At 63.6% G+C, this 16,099-nt stretch overlaps 1 protein-coding gene across 2 annotated transcripts; it reads left to right on the top strand.

The window, feature by feature from the left end:
• The first annotated feature begins 2,440 nt into the window (after nt 1-2,440).
• Nucleotides 2,441-12,266, top strand: FOSB (FosB proto-oncogene, AP-1 transcription factor subunit). 2 transcript variants are annotated; one of them, XM_069882680.1, is made up of 5 exons: nt 2,441-3,962; nt 6,783-7,070; nt 8,209-8,316; nt 10,388-10,546; nt 10,719-12,266. In XM_069882680.1, exons 1-5 carry the CDS (start codon nt 3,837-3,839, stop codon nt 10,782-10,784), a joined length of 747 nt encoding a protein of 248 aa, XP_069738781.1. In that variant the 5' UTR covers nt 2,441-3,836; the 3' UTR covers nt 10,785-12,266. The 2 variants fall into 2 exon arrangements, with proteins under 2 accessions (XP_069738781.1, XP_069738780.1); XM_069882679.1 differs by having other exon boundaries at nt 2,445-3,962; nt 10,388-12,266.
• Nucleotides 12,267-16,099: the final 3,833 nt, after the last annotated feature.

Here is a 16,099-nt window from a genome sequence, read left to right on the forward strand (position 1 = left end):
GGGAGGTGACGGGGGCGGGGACACCCGGGGCTGCCCCCCAGGCTCCGCCCCCCGGGGCTGGGGGCGGAGCAACAACGAATGAATGGAGGAGTGAGGGAATAAATGAATGAATGAATGGGGGGGGCGTGGGAACGGCTCCTCCCCCGGTCTCCGGTCCCGTGTCCCCGCCGTGACTCAGCCCCGGTCCCGCCGGTGACATCAGCCCCGGGGTCAGCGGGGGGGGGGGGACGGCGGCCCCTGCACCCGGTACCGGGACAGGGTCCCCCCTGCCCAGTAACGGAGACTCCCCGGTGCTCTCAACCCGGTCCGGTAGCGCGCTGGTTCTCTCAACCCGGTCCCGGTAACCCCCTGGTTCTCTCAACCCGGTCCCGGTAACCCCCTGGTTCTCTCAACCCGGTCCCGGTAACGTCCCGGTGCTCTCATCCGGTCCCGGTAACCCCCTGGTGCTCTCAACCCGGTCCCGGTAACCCCCCGGTGCTCTCAACCCGGTCCCGGTAACCCCCTGGTGCTCTCAACCCGGTCCCGGTAACCCCCCGGTGCTCTCAACCTGGTCCCGGTAACCCCCTGGTTCTCTTAACCCGGTCCCGGTAACCCCCTGGTTCTCTCAATCCGGTCCCGGTAACGTCCCGGTGCTCTCAACCCGGTCCCGGTAACCCCCTGGTTCTCTCAATCCGGTCCCGGTAACGTCCCGGTGCTCTCAAACCCGGTCCCGGTAACCCCCTGGTTCTCTCAACCCGGTCCCGGTAACCCCCTGGTTCTCTCAATCCGTCCCGGTAACGTCCCGGTGCTCTCAACCCGGTCCCGGTAACCCCCTGGTTCTCTCAATCCGGTCCCGGTAACCCCCTGGTGCTCTCACCCCGGTCCCGGTAACCCCTTGGTTCTCTCAACCCGGTCCCGGTAGGGCGCTGGTTCCCTCAACCCGGTCCCGGTAACCCCTTGGTTCTCTCAACCCGGTCCCGGTAACGTCCCGGTGCTCTCAACCCGGTCCCGGTAACCCCTTGGTTCTCTCAACCCGGTCCCGGTAACGTCCCGGTGCTCTCAACCCGGTCCCGGTAACGTCCCGGTGCTCTCAACCCGGTCCCGGTAACCCCTTGGTTCCCTCAACCCAGTCCCGGTAACGTCCCGGTGCTCTCAACCCGGTCCCGGTAACTCCCAGTCCGGTCCCGGTGGAGCCCCAGTACCGGCTCCCCGCCCCGTCTCAGCCTGGTCCCGGTTACACCCCGGTGCCGTGATCCCCCGACGCTCCCGGTAACGCTCCGGTTACCTCCCGGTGCACCCAGCCCGGTCCCAGTAACATCCCGGTACCGGGACTCCCCCCCACCCCCGACTTTGGGGGGTCCCGGGGCTAGGGGGGGTGTCTCGGAGGGGTTACCGGGGGGGGGGGGAGATTACCGGGAAGGGGATCCTGGGGGAGCGGGGGGTCCCGGGAAGAGCTACCGGAGGAAAAGAGGCGTCACCGGGTGACGGGAGGGAGGGTCACCGGGGCGGTTACCGGGGAGTGAGAGACCCCCGGGTGGGAAAGGAGCCACGGGAAGGGGTTAACGGAGGAAAACGGGGGTGGGGGGGGTCACCGGGTGAGTGAGAGACCCCCGGGAGGGGTTACCGGAGATCACCGGGTTGGGGGGGGGGTTACCGGGTGGGGTGGGGGGGGTCCCGGGACTGAGGGAGGAGGCTCAGGGTGGGTGAGGGGGGTGTCTCGGTCGGTTTGGGGGGGCGGGGGGGGTCACCGGGTGAGTGAGAGGCCACCCGGGAGGGGTTACCGGAGATCACCGGGTTGGGGGGGGGGGGGTTACCGGGTGGGGTGGGGGGGTCCCGGGACTGAGGGGGGAGGCTCGGGGTGGGTGAGGGGGGTGTCTCGGTCGGTTTGGGGGGGTGTGGGGGGTCACCGGATGAGTGAGAGGCCACCGGGAGGGGTTACCGGAGATCACCGGGGCGGGGGGGGGGGGTCCCGGGGCTGAGGGGGGAGTCCCGGGTGGGGTGAGGGGGGTGTCTCGGTAGGTTTGGGGGGGTGGGGGGGGGTCACCGGGAGGGGTTACCGGAGGAAAACAGAGATCACCGGGGGGGGGGGGGGCACGAGGTGGGAGGGATTTACCGGGGGGGGGGGGTGTGTCCCGGGGCTGAGGGGGGAGGCCTTGGGGGGGGGGATGGGAGTGGGGGGGGGGGGTGTCTCGGTGGGGTTGGGGGGTTACCGGAGGGTTCAAGCCGTTTCTAGAACCGCGGGTCCCGTTTTTATTTAATACGCGTCTCGGCGGCGGCGGCGGCGGCGGAGGGAATCCCTGTGACGTCACTGCTAGGATACCAAACAAACACTCCGAGACAAGCCCTTATATGGCTAATTGCGTCACAGGAACTCCGGGGGGGGCGGGGCGAGGGATTCCCCCCCGTTTCCAGCTCCCCGGGGCCGTTTTTAACGGCGCCGCCGGCTCCCGAGCGCTCAGAACGGCGGCGGCGGCGGCGGCGAAGGGTCCCGGGGGGTCCTGGGGGTCCCGGGGGTCCCGGAGAGGCGATCGTGACGTCAGCGGGGGGGGCGGGGCCCTCCCGTATAAAGCGGCGGCGGCGGCGAGCGGTTCATTCATAAAAAAGCGGAGAGAGCGAACCGGGGGACTCTGCACCGGGACCGGAGCCTGGGAAAACGGATAAAAACGGGGCTTCTAGAGGCCAACCGGGACTCTGCGGCGGCACCGGGACTCGGGAAAGGGATTTACCGACTTTTACTGAGCCCAACCGGGACACGGGAAGGGATTTACCGGCTTTTATTGAGCCCAACCGGGACTCGGGAAGGGATTTACCGGCTTGTCTAGAGCCCAACCGGGACTTGGCACCGGGAAACGGAGGCTGGAAGGGCTGGACCGGGGCCGGTAGCGGCCGGCTGGAGCCTGGGAACGGAGAGAACCGGGTTTGTAAAGGCGAACCGGGACTCGGGAGCGGCCGAGCGGAGCCTGAAGGGATTTACCGGAGCTTCCCGGGGGCCGGCAGCGCGAACCGGAGCCTGGGAACGGCGGCCCCGGGGCTCGCAGGGGCGAACGGGAGGCCGGGACGGGCACCCGAGGGCTTCGTACCGGCGAACCGGAGCCTGGGACGGATACACCGGGGCTGGAAGGAGCCCAACCGGAGCCGGGGACGGATACACCGGAGCCCGTAGCTGCGAACCGGAGCCTGGGACGGATACACCGGGGGTCTATATCGGCGAACCGGGGCTCTGAACCGGCGAACCGGAGCCTGGGACGGATATACCGGAGCCCGTAGCTGCAAACCGGCGCCTGGGACGGATACACCGGGGCTCTATACCGGCGAACCGGAGCCTGGGAGGGATATACCGAAGCCCCTAGCTGCGAACCGGGGCTCGGACCAGCTCGACCGGGGCTCTATACCGGCGAACCGGCGCCTGGGACGGATACACCGGAGCCCCTAGCTGCAAACCGGGGCTCTATACCGGCCAACCGGGGCTCTATACCGGCCAACCGGAGCCTGGGACGGATATACCGGAGCCCCTAGCTGCAAACCGGGGCTCTATACCGGCCAACCGGGGCTCTATACCGGCCAACCGGGGCTCTATACCGGCCAACCGGAGCCTGGGACGGATATACCGGAGCCCCTAGCTGCAAACCGGGGCTCGGAGCAGCTCAACCGGGGCTCTATACCGGCGAACCGGGGCCTGGGACGGATACACCGGAGCCCGTAGCTGCGACCCGGGGCTCGGAGCAGCCGCCCCGGTAGCTTCGAAGCCCGTAGCCGCCGCCGGGGCTCCCGGAGCGGCCCCGCCGAGCCGGCCCGGGATGCCGGTGGCCTGACCCGCAGCCTTGGCGTGGCGGGGCGGCCCCCGCGGCCCCGGGGCCATGTTCCAGGGCTTCCCCGGGGACTACGACTCCGGCTCCCGCTGCAGCTCGTCCCCCTCGGCCGAGTCCCAGTACCTCTCGTCGGTCGATTCCTTCGGGAGCCCCGCGGCGGCGGCGGCCGCGCAGGTGAGTTCGGTACCGGGGAGATGGGGGGGGGGGTTTGGAGGGGGGGGATGTCCCGGGGAGGAGGAGGAGGAGGAGGAGGAGGAGGAGGGGGGGGGGGGGGGGGGCGGGGTCGTGCGTAAACGCGGTGACGCGCTGGAACGCTCCGCGGTGACGCGGCGGCGGCGCGCGCGGGGCTATTTTGGAACGCGGAGGACGCGCCCCCCCCCCCCCCCGGCGCTGGGGAGCGGAGGAGGAGGGATAAGCCACGCCCCCCCGGGCCTTGGCCACGCCCCCTCTCCGGATCTAGATAGTGGGATTAGGCCACGCCCCCTCCTCGGGGCTTGGCCACGCCCCCCCGAGGTCTAGGGATGCACCGCCGGGGGCCTTAGGCCACGCCCCCTCGCTGAGCAGAGGCCACGCCCCCTCCCTGTTGGCCACGCCCCCTCGGTGCTGCGGGGGGGGAGCTGGTGCCAGGGGCACAGAGATCTTGTTGTGGGTGCCAGGGGGCTCTTGCACGTGGGTTCCAGGGACCTCAGGGTGTCCCACGCTGGTGCCAGGGGCACGAGGATGGTGTCACCAGTGCCAGGGAGCTCTTGCACATCTGTGCTGGGGGCACAAGGGCTTGGCACGTGGGTTCTAGGGGCCTCGGGGTGTCACACACTAGTGCCAGGGCCACAAGGATGTTGTCACTGGTGCCAGGGAACCCTTGCACGTGGGTGCCAGGGGCACAAGGACTTGGCATGTGGGTTCTAGGGGCCTCAGGGTGTCACAGGCTGGTGCCAGGGGCACAAGGATGGTGACACCAGTGCCAGGGAGCTCTTGCACGTGGGTGCCAGGGACAGGAGGGATCAGCATGTGGGTGCCAGGGACCTCAGGGTGTCACACGCTGGTGCCAGGACATGAAGATCTTGTTGTGGGTGCCAGGGAGCTCTTGCACGTGGGTTCTAGGGACCTCAGGGTGTCCCATGCTGGTGCCAGGGGCACAAGGATGGTGACACCAGTGCCAGGGAGCTCTTGCACGTGGGTGCCAGGGGCACAAGGACTTGGCACGTGGGTTCTAGGGGCCTCGGGGTGTCACACACTAGTGCCAGGACATGAAGATCTTGTTGTGGGAGCCAGGGAGCTCTTGCATGTGGGTGCCAGGGACCTCAGGGTGTCACACGCTGGTGCCAGGGACACAAGGATGTTGTCACTGGTGTCAGGGAGCTCTTGCACATGGGTGCCAGGGGCACAAGGGCTTGGCATATGGGTTCTAGGGGCCTCAGGGTGTCACACGCTGGTGCCAGGCCATGAAAATCTTGTGGGTACCAGGGAGCTCTCGCACGTGGGTGCCAGGGCCATGAGGGCTTGCATGTGGGTGCCAGGGACCTCAGGGTGTCCCACGCTGGTGCCAGGACACAAAGGTCTTGTTGTGGGTGCCAGGGAGCTCTTGCACTTGGGCACCAGGGGCCTCAGGGTGTCCCACGCGGGTGCCAGGGACACAAGGATGTTGTCACTGGTGCCAGGGAGCTCTAGCACATGGGTGCTGGGGCACAAGGACTTGGCACATGGGTTCTAGGGGCCTCAGGGTGTCACATGCTGGTGTCAGGACATGAAGATCTTGTTGTGGGTGCCAGGGAGCTCTTTCACGTGGGCACCAGGGACCTCAGGGTGTCACACGCTGGTGCCAGGGACACAAGGTTGTTGTCACCAGTGCCAGGGAGCTCTTGCACATGGGTGCCAGGGGCACAAGGACTTGGCACATGGGTGCCAGGGACCTCGGGGTGTCACACACTGGTGCCAGGGGCATGAGGATGGTGACACCAGTGCCAGGGAGCTCTTGCACATGGGTGCCAGAGGCACAAGGACTTGGCACATGGGTTCTAGGGGCCTCAGGGTGTCACAGGCTGGTGCCAGGACATGAAGGTCTTGCACGTGGGTGCCAGGGCTTGGCACGTGGGTGCCAGGGACCTCAGGGTGTCACACACTGGTGCCAGGGACACAAGGTTGGTGACACCAGTGCCAGGTAACTCTTGCATGTGGGTGCCAGGGCCATGAGGGCTTAGCATGTGGGTTCTAGGGGCCTCAGGGTGTCCCATGCTGGTGCCAGGGACACAAGGATGTTGTCACCAGTGCCAGGGAACTCTTGCACATGGGTGCCAGGGCCATGAGGGCTTGACACGTGGGTGCCAGGGACCTCAGGGTGTCACACGCTGGTGCCAGGACACAAAGGTCTTGTTGTGGGTGCCAGGGAGCTCTTGCACTTGGGCACCAGGGACCTCAGGGTGTCCCATGCGGGTGCCAGGGGCACAAGGATGTTGTCACTAGTGCCAGGGAGCTCTTGCACATGGGTGCCGGCGGCACAAGGACTTGGCACGTGGGTGTCAGGGGGAACAGGGTGTCACACGCTGGTGCCAGGGGCACAAGGATGATGACACCAGTGCCAGGGAGCTCTTGCACACCTGTGCCAGGAGCACAAGGACTTGGCATATGGGTTCTAGGGGGTTCAGGGTGTCACACGCTGGTGCCAGGACATGAAGATCTTGTTGTGGGAGCCAGGGAGCTCTTGCACGTGGGTGCCAGGGGCCTCAGGGTGTCCCATGTTGGTGCCAGGGGCACAAGGATGTTGTCACCGGTGCCAGGGAGCTCTTGCACATCCATGCCAGGGCCACAAGGACTTGGCACGTGGGTCCTAGGGCCCTCAGGGTGTCCCATGTTTGTTCCAGGGCCACCAGGCTGGTGACACCATCCTCGGGGCTGCCCGGTCCCCCCAGCCGCCGCGTGTCGGTGCCCTCGGGGCGGTGCCAGCTCCCCCCTGGGTGCCCCCCGCCCCCGCCTGACCCCGTTTCTCGGTCCCCGCAGGAGTGCAGCGGCCTGGGGGACATGCCCGGCTCCTTCGTGCCCACGGTGACGGCTATCACCACCAGCCAGGACCTGCAGTGGCTGGTGCAGCCCACCCTCATCTCCTCGGTGGCTCAGTCGCAGCCCCCCGGGGCCCCCATGGCGCATCCTCCTCCTCCTCCCGTCGACCCCTACGACCTCCCGGGACCCAGTTACTCCACGCCGGGCATGGGAACCTTCGCTGCCGCCCCGGCGGCTCCGCCGGCACGAGCCACCCGCGCCAGGGCCCGGCGCAGCCGCGAGGAGACGGTGAGTGGCATCTCCAGAGCGTGGGCGGGGAGGGCGGTGGCACCTTGGGAACCTCGAGGATGGGTGGTGGCACCTCAGGAACGTGGGTGGTGGCACCTCGAGGACATCGATGGATGGTGGCACCTCGGGAATGTGGATGGTGGCACCTCAGGGGACGTGGAGGATGGATGGTGGCACCTTGGGAACATTGAGGATGGATGGTGGCACCTCTGGGGATGTGGAGGATGGTGGTGGCACCTCGAGGAGGTGGAGGGTGGTAGCACCTCAGGGACGTGGAGGATGGTGGTGGCACCTCAGCCATGTGGATGGATGGTGGCACCTCGGGGAACATGGAGGGTGGTGGCACCTTGAGGATGTTGATGGGTGGTGGCACCTTGAGGATGTTGATGGATGGTGGCACCTCAGGGACGTTCAGGATGGATAGTGGCACCTCTGGGGATGTGGAGGATGGGTGGTGGCACCTCCTCAAGGGTGGATGGTGGCACCTTAGGGACATTGAGGATTATGGTGGCACCTAGAGGATGGATGGTGGCACCTTGAGGAGGTGGAGGATGGTGGTGGTGCCTCAGGGACATTGAGGATAGTGGAATGTGCATGGAGGTGCCTCCTTGAGGGGGGATGGTGCCTCCTTGAGGGGGGATGGTGCCTCCTTGAGCGGGTATGGTGGCACCTCAGGGGATGTGGAGGGTGGTGGCACCTTGAGGACACTGAGGATGGTGGTGGCACCTCAGGGATATGGATGGTGGTGACGCCTCGAGGAGGTGGAGGAGGATGGCGGCACCTTGAGGACACGTAGGGTGGTGGTGGCATCTCAGGGGACGTGGAGGATGGTGGTGGCACCTCCTTGGGGATGTGTAGGGTGGTGGTGTCACCTCGGGAACGTGGATGGTGGCACCATGGGGGACATGGAGCATGGTGGTGGCACCTCGAGGAGGTGGAGGAGGGTGGTGGCATCTTGAGGACATTGATGGATGGTGGCCTCCTCGAGGAGGTAGAGGGTGTTGATGTCACCTCGAGGAGGTGGAGGATGGTAGCACCTGGGGGATGTGGACGGTGGTGGCACCTTGAGGACATGGTGGGTGGGGGCACCTCGGGGACACGGTTATCCACCATCTGATGGTCCCATCGCTCTTGGCAGCTGACGCCGGAGGAGGAGGAGAAGCGCCGGGTGCGGCGGGAGAGGAACAAGTTGGCGGCGGCCAAGTGCCGGAACCGGCGCCGGGAGCTGACCGACCGGCTGCAGGCGGTGAGTGCTCGGGGACACGGCTTGGGACCAAGGTGGCTTCTCGGGGGTGGTGGGGACATCGTGGTAGGGGTGGGTTGACATCTGTGGGCTTGGTTGGGGACAGGGGGGTCCCCAGGCCATAGAGGTTTGAAGGAGATCGTTGGCTTGGGCTCGTTGGAAGGGTCAACGCCTCGGAGCAGATGGGGACAGTGGTGTCCCCATGACCAATGGATGATGCCCTTGGAGCTGGGGACATCACTGATGGCTGTAGACCCTGGTTCCTGGGGGCTGGGGACAGTAGATGGGGACAGTGGTGTCCCCAGGCCATGGATGTTTGAAGGGGATGGTTGGCTTGGGCTTGTTGGAAGAGGAGAGGTCAATGTCTATGGGGACGGTGGTGTCCCCATGGCCAACAGACACTGGAAGGGATGATGGTGATGACCATGATGATGCTCTTGGAGCTGGGGACATCACTGATGGCTGTAGACCCTGGTTCCAGAGGACTGGGGACAGTGGAAGGGGACAGTGGTGTCCCCAGGCCATGGATGTTTGAAGGGGATGGTTGGCTTGGGCTTGTTGGAAGGGGAGAGGTCGATGTCCATGGGAGCAGATGGGGACAGTGGTGTCCCCATGGCTGACAGATGATGCCCTTGGAGCTGGGGGCATCAGAAGGAGGACAGATGGACACCTAGGCATGCTTCAGGGAGGACAGATGGACACCCAGGAATGCTTTGGGGAGGCCAGTGCTGTCTCCAGGAGGAGGAGAGATCAGAAGGGGACAGATGGACACCTAGGGGTGCCTGGGGGAGGACAGACGGACACCTAGGGGTGCTTGGGGGAGGACAGACGGACACCCAGGGATGCTTGGGGGAGGATAGCACTCTCTCCAGGAGGAGGAGACATCAGAAGGAGGACAGACGGACACCTAGGGATGCTTGGGGGAGGACAGATGGACACCTAGGGATGCTTGGAGGTGGATAGCGCTCTCTCCAGGAGGAGGAGACATCAGAAGGAGGACAGACGGACACCTAGGGGTGCTTGGGGGAGGACAGACGGACACCTAGGGGTGCTTGGGGGAGGACAGACGGACACCTAGGGGTGCTTGGGGGAGGACAGACGGACACCTAGGGGTGCTTGGGGGAGGACAGACGGACACCTAGGGGTGCTTGGGGAGGACAGACGGACACCTAGGGGTGCTTGGGGGAGGACAGACGGACACCCAGGGATGCTTGGGGGAGGCCAGTGCTGTCTCCAGGAGCAGGAGAGATCAGAAGGGGGACAGACGGACACCTAGGGATGCTTGGGGGAGGATAGCGCTCTCTCCAGGAGGAGGAGACATCAGAAGGAGGGCAGATGGACACCCAGGGGTGCTTGGGGGAGGACAGATGGACACCTAGGGGTGCTTGGGGGAGGATAGTGCTCTCTCCAGGAGGAGGGGACATCAGAAGGAGGACAGATGGACACCTAGGGTTGCTTGGGGGAGGACAGATGGACAGCTTGAGATGCTTGAGGGAGGATAGCGCTCTCTCCAGGAGCAGGGGGCATCAGAAGGAGGACAGATGGACACCTAGGGATGCTTGGGGGAGGATAGTGCTCTCTCCAGGAGGAGGAGACATCAGAAGGAGGGCAGATGGACACCCAGGGGTGCTTGGGGGAGGACAGTGCTGTCTCCAGGAGCAGAGGACATCAGAAGGAGGACAGATGGACACCTAGGGATGCTTGGGGGAGGACAGATGGACACCTAGGGATGCTTGGGGGAGGATAGTGCTCTCTCCAGGAGGAGGGGACATCAGATGGAGGACAGATGGACACCTAGGGATGCTTGGGGGAGGACAGATGGACACCTAGGGATGCTTGGGGGAGGACAGATGGACACCTAGGGATGCTTGGGGGAGGACAGATGGACAGCTTGAGATGCTTGCGGGAGGATAGCGCTCTCTCCAGGAGCAGGAGACATCAGAAGGAGGACAGATGGACTCCTAGAGATGCTTGAGGGTAGAACGACCCCATCCTGGAGGCCCCGGGAGGTCGTTGTCCCCAAGGGTTGGGAAGAGGCCGCCGTGGTCTCACTCCCCCCCTCCCACCGTGGCAGGAGACGGACCAGCTGGAGGAGGAGAAAGCGGAGCTGGAGTCGGAGATCGCGGAGCTGCAGAAGGAGAAGGAACGGCTGGAGTTCGTCTTGGTGGCCCACGCCCCGGCGTGCAAACTGCCCTTCGAGGACGTCGGCTCGTTGGGTGCCGGCCCCGCCGAGGTGAGCACCCTGGGCAAGGAAGAGCCGGCGGGGAGCTCCGTCGCCTTCCTCCCCCCGGGTCCGTTCCAGCCGAGCGCCCAGGGCCCCTTCCCCAGCTGCTGCTTCGCGTCCGGGGGCCCCTCGGGGCCACCTAACCCGTCCTATACGTCTTCGTTTGTGTTCACCCACCCAGAGGGAGCCACCTGCGGAGCCTCGCATCAGCGGAGCAGCAGCAGCGACCAGTCCTCGGACTCCTTGAATTCTCCCTCGCTCCTCGCGTTGTGAACGGGGTCCCCCTCCCCACCAAAAAATACCAAACCCACCCCAAAAAAACCAACCAGGCACCTCCTCCCTCCCCGGGTGGTGGCATTTTTTTCATTTTTTTTTTTTTGGTGGGTTTTGGCTCTCTTCCCCCACCCCCTGCCCTGTTTTTTTTGGCCCAGGGGGTTGAGGTGTTGGTGAGGTTGAAGGTTTTGGGGGTGCTGGAGGTGTCTGTGATGTGTCTCCGTGGTTCCTGCAGCGTCCTGGCTGCTTTCGAGGTGTTCGTGCCCGGCTCCCATCCTCTCGTGGGGGTCCACGTGGCGTCTCCGTCCATTTCGGAGACGTTCCTGCTCGGTTTCCACCACCCGGGGAAGGTTCCTGAGGTGCCTCCATCACCGTAGAGGTGTCTGTCCCCAGTCCCCGTTGCCCCATGGGGCTTTATGCAGCATCTCCAGCGCTTTGGAGAAGTTCCTGCTCCACTTCCATCCACCTGGGAAGGTCCTTTCATAGTCTCTGTCACCTTTGAGGTGTCCGTGCCTGACCCACACCATCCCGCGAGGCTTTATTTGGCGTCTCCATTCCTTTGGAGGTGTCCACGCCTCATTTTCACCACCCTGGGAACGTCCCTGTGGTGTCTCCATCACCCTAGAGGTGTTTGTCCCCCTGATCCTCATCATCCCACAGGGGCTCACGCGTCTCCTTCCATTTGGAGATGTCCATGCCTGATCTTCATTGCTTTGGGAAGGTCCCTGTGGCACCTCGGAGGTGTCTGTGCCTGATCTCTTGTCCTGAGGAGGGTCCCTGTGGCATCTCCATCCCTCTGGAGATGTCCATGCTCTATCTCCCTCACCCTGGGAAGGTCCCTGTGTCATTTCTGTGACGCTGGAGGTGTCTGCGGCGTCTCCATCACCCCCGGGGTGGGTCCATGCGGCATCTCCCTCACCCTCGAGGTGTCCACGCTGCGCCCCCATCTCCCTGGGAGCGTCTCCACGGCACCTTAGAGGTGTCTGCACCATCCCAGGGGCTCCTTGCGGCGTCTCCATCACCCTGGGGTGGGTCTATGTGGCATCTCCCTCACCCTCGAGGTGTCCACGCTCCATATCTCCATCCCCTTTGGTGGCCCCAGCCCCACGGCCTCCAGGTGGCTTCTCCAAGGTTAGGTGGGCGCCCATCCTGCTCGTTCCGTGAACACGTCCACCCTCCTGCACGGGTCCTGCCGGTGGCTCTGGCCTCCCCCCCACCTCCCCCTGCGCCGTCCCCCTCTCGTGACCAAGCTTTGCCGCGTTGGCTCTGTCCTCTCCAGTCTCTATCTATATATTTTTGTTGCGTGGGGCCACCAGGACCCCCTGGGAGATGTTTAATTTTTTATTATTATAATTATTATTATTATAATTATTATGATGGCCTGTGCTGTATTTGTGACCTTGCGTCCATGCTCCACCCGTCCCACCGTGGCCAATAAAGCAGCTTCAGATCGGCAGCATTGGGCTCTTCTTCTTTCTTCTGGGAGAACCACTGGGAGACCCACCAAGGGGTTCTTGCTGGGGGCTCTGGGGAGGTGGAGGAGGTTTGTAGAATCGTAGAATCACCAGGTTGGAAGAGACCCACCGGGTCATCAAGTCCAACCATAATTCTAAAGGGTGTGGATCCTTGGGCTGTTGGATCAAGGAGTCACGGGTCCTTGGGGATGAAGAGGGATGGGGAGCATCATGGAGATAAAGACCTAGAGATGTTTTATTGCTGGCCTGGATGAAGGCATCGAGTGCACCCTTAGTGAGTTTGGAGATGACACTGAGCTGGTTAGAAGTGTTGATCTGCTGGAGGGTTTTGAGGTTCTCCAACGGGATCTGAAGTGGTTGGATCCATGGGCTGAGACCCCAACCTTGAGATTCATCAACGCCGCGTCCTGCCCTCGGGGCACAACAGCCCCGGGCAGCTCCCAGCGAGGAGAAGAGCGGCTGGAAAGGGCCCTGGAGGAGAAGGACCTGGGGGGGTCGGTGGGACACGAGCCAGCAGGGGCCCAGGGGGCCAAGAAGGCCAAGGGCATCTTGGCTTGGAGCAGCCCCCAGGGAGGTTCTTCTCCCTCGGCCTCTGGGGAGACCCGACCTCGAATCCTGGGGGCAGCTCTGGGCCCCGAGGAGAACCTGGAGGGCCTGGAGCCTCCGGAGAAGAGCCCGGAGCTGGGGAAGGGGCTGGAGAAGAAGAGGAGCGGCTGAGGGAGCTGGAGAAGAGGAGGCCGAGGGGAGAGCTCGTTGCTCTCTCCAACTCCCTGCGAGGAGGTTGTGGAGAGGAGGGAGCTGGGCTCTTCTCCCGAGGGGACAGGACGAGGGGGAACGGCCTCCAGCTCCACCAGGGGAGCCTCAGGATGGACATTATGGAAAATTCTTCATGGAAAAGGTCCCTGGGCCCTGGAACAGGGAGGGGGTTGAGTCCCCAACCCTGGAGGGTTTAAGGGGCGGGTGGACGAGGTGCTGAGGGACACGGGTCAGTGGTTGATGGGGACGGTTGGACTCGATGACCCGGTGGGTCTCTTCCAACCTGGTGGGTACAGAGACCCCTGGAGCCAGGGGGGCGCTGTCCCTGTTGCCCCCACCTGCCAATCAACTGGAGGTGGGCGGGGCTTAAATCACGGGTCTGAAAGGACCAGGCTGCCTCCAGCACCTGCAGTCCCGAGCGTGGCCACAAGGGGGAGCAAGTACCGAAGGTCTGGAGGGGACTGAGGCTCCTTTCCCAGTTTAGGGGGGTCCTTTCCCAGTCTGAGTGGATCCTTTCCCAGTTTGGGGGGGTTCTTTCCCAATTTGGGGGTTCCTTTCCCAGTTTGGGGGGGTTCTTTCCCAGTCTGAGTGGATCCTTTCCCAGTTTGGGGGGGTTCTTTCCCAGTTTGGGGGGTTTCTTTCCCAGTCTGAGGGGTTCCTTTCCCAGTATGGGGGATCCTTTCACTGCTTGGTGGGGTCCTTTCCCAGTTTTGGGAGTCATTTCCCAGTCTGAGTGGGTCCTTTCCCAGTTTGGGGGCCTCTTTTCCCAGTTTGGAGGGATCCTTTCCCAGTTTGGGGGCCTGTTTTCGCAGTTTGGGGGTGTCCTTTACCCATTTCGGGGGGTCCTTTCCCAGTCTGAGTGGTTCCTTTCCCAGTTTGGGGGATTCTTTCCCAGTTTTGAGGGGTCCTTTCCTGGTTTGTGGGCCTCTTCCCAGTTTGGGGGCCTCCTTTCCCATTTTGGTGGGGTCCTTTCCCAGTTTGGGGGCCTCTTTTCCCACTTTGGAGGGGTCCTTTCCCAGTTTGGGGGCCTTCTTTCCCAGTTTGAGGGGGTCCTTTCCCATTTTCAGGGGTCCTTTTCACAGTTTCCAGGGTCCTTTCCCAGTTTGGGGGATCCTTTCCCAGTTTGAGTGGATCCTTTCCCAGTTTGGGGGGTTCTTTTCCCAGTCTGGGGAGGTTGCTTTCCCAATTTGCAGGGTCCTTTTCCAGTTTGGGGGGGTCCTTTCCCAGTCTGAGTGGGTTCTTTCCCAGTTTGTGGGGATTCTGTTCCAGTTTTGAGGGGTCCTTTTCCAGTTTGGGGGGGGTCCTTTCCCAGTCTGAATGGGTCCTTTCCCAGTTTGGGGGTTTCTTTCCCAGTCTGGGAGGTTCCTTTCCCAGTCTGAGTGGGTCCTTTCCCAGTTTGTGGGGATTCTGTTCCAGTTTTGGGGGGTCCTTTCCCAGTCTGGGGGGTCCTTTCTCTGTTTGGTGGGGTCCTTTCCCGGTTTGGGGGCCTGTTCTCCCAGTTTGGGGGCCTGTTCTCCCAGTTTGGGGAGGTCTTCTCCCAATTTGGGGGTGTCCTTTCCCAGTTTGGGGGTTTCCTTTCCCAGTCTGAATGGATCCTTTCCCAGTCTGGGGGGCTCCTTTCCCAGTTTGGGGGGGTCCTTTCCCAGTCTGAGTGGTTCCTTTCCCAGTTTGGGGGGGTCCTTTCCCAGTTTGGGGGGGTTGCTTTCCCAATTTGCAGGGTCCTTTCCCAGTCTGAGTGGATCCTTTCCCAGTTTGGGGGGTCCTTTCCCAGTTTGGAGGTTCCTTTCTCAGTTTGGGGGGTTCCTTTCCCAGTTTGGGGGGTCCTTTCCCAGTCTGAGTGGATCCTTTCCCAGTTTGGGGGGGTCCTTTCCCAGTTTGGGGGGATCCTTTCCCAGTTTGGGGGGGTCCTTTCCCAGTTTGGGGGGTCCTTTCCCAGTTTTGGGGGGTGCTTTCCCAGTCTGGGGGGATCCTTTCCCGGTCTGAGTGGTTCCTTTCCCAGTCTGAGTGGATCCTTTCCCAGTTTGGGGGGGTCCTTTCCCAGTTTGGGGTGATCCTTTCCCAGTTTGGTGGTTCCTTTCCCAGTCTGAGTGGAATCTTTCCCAGTTTGATGGTTTCCTTTCCCAGTTTGGGGGTTCCTTTCCCAGTTTGGGGGCGTTCCTTTCCTAGTTTGGGGTGATCCTTTCCCAGTTTGGTGGTTCCTTTCCCAGTCTGAGTGGAACCTTTCCCAGTTTGGGGGGGTCCTTTCCCACTTTGGGGGGGTCCTTTCCCAGTCTGTGATGGTCCTTTCCCAGTTTGGGGGGTTCCTTTCCCAGTTTGGGGGGGTCCTTTCCCAGTTCAGCTTCTGGGTGGCTCTGTCTTTGGGTTGGTGGCTTTTCCTTCCTGTCCCCAAGGCCCTGACCCTGCATGGTGACACATGGTGACCCCCCTGCCCCCCCCCCCCCCCATGTCCCTGTCCCTCCCCGTCCCCCTGTCCCCCTCCCCGTCCCCCTGTCCCCCCCCCCTTTCCCAGCCCCGGGGTGACCCCTGGGACCCCCCCAGCCCTTCCCGCCCCCCCCGGCTGGCGCTGCCGCTTCCGTCCCCGTCGTCCCCTTCCCACGCGGGGACGGTGACCCTGGCCCCGCTCCCAGATATTTTTAGTCTTTCCTTTCCGGATCCAGCTCTCGCCTATTTTTGTGATTTTGGGGGGGTTGGGAGAAGGGGGGGGGGACACACACACACAGGGACACCCGGTGGCCTCATCTCTGTGTCCCCCCCCAAGCATCACTGAGACCTGACGCACTCGTGACACCAGTGGGGACAATGACGCTGGCAGGAGGGACACTGAGGGGGGGTTGGTGGCTTCATCCTGGGGGTCCTCCTCCTATTTTTTTATGGGGGGGACCCCGAGGTGTCCCACGAGGTGTCGGGTCCGGGTGCCAAATCGGGGTGGGGCAGGATGGAACAGGGCCCAATCCTGGCGGTGACCTGTGTCACCTCCCCCACTGTGACGGGAACGGGCGTCCTGTCCCCCCCTCCTGTCCCCGTGTCCCCCCCCTCCCCGTCCCTCCCCGTCACCCCC

The sequence above is a fragment of the Phaenicophaeus curvirostris genome, unplaced genomic scaffold (assembly GCF_032191515.1).
Source record: "Phaenicophaeus curvirostris isolate KB17595 unplaced genomic scaffold, BPBGC_Pcur_1.0 scaffold_277, whole genome shotgun sequence".
Taxonomy (NCBI): domain Eukaryota; kingdom Metazoa; phylum Chordata; class Aves; order Cuculiformes; family Cuculidae; genus Phaenicophaeus; species Phaenicophaeus curvirostris.

What these genes read in the sequence shown, in the direction of transcription:
- FOSB (XM_069882679.1), top strand. Translation starts at nt 3,837, where the DNA reads ATGTTCCAGGGCTTCCCCGGGGACTACGACTCCGGCTCCCGCTGCAGC. An exon ending in CGGCGGCGGCGGCCGCGCAG is followed by an intron (nt 3,963 to 6,782) that starts GTGAGTTCGGTA and finishes CGGTCCCCGCAG; the next exon opens with GAGTGCAGCGGCCTGGGGGA. An exon ending in TGACCGACCGGCTGCAGGCG is followed by an intron (nt 8,317 to 10,387) that starts GTGAGTGCTCGG and finishes CCACCGTGGCAG; the next exon opens with GAGACGGACCAGCTGGAGGA.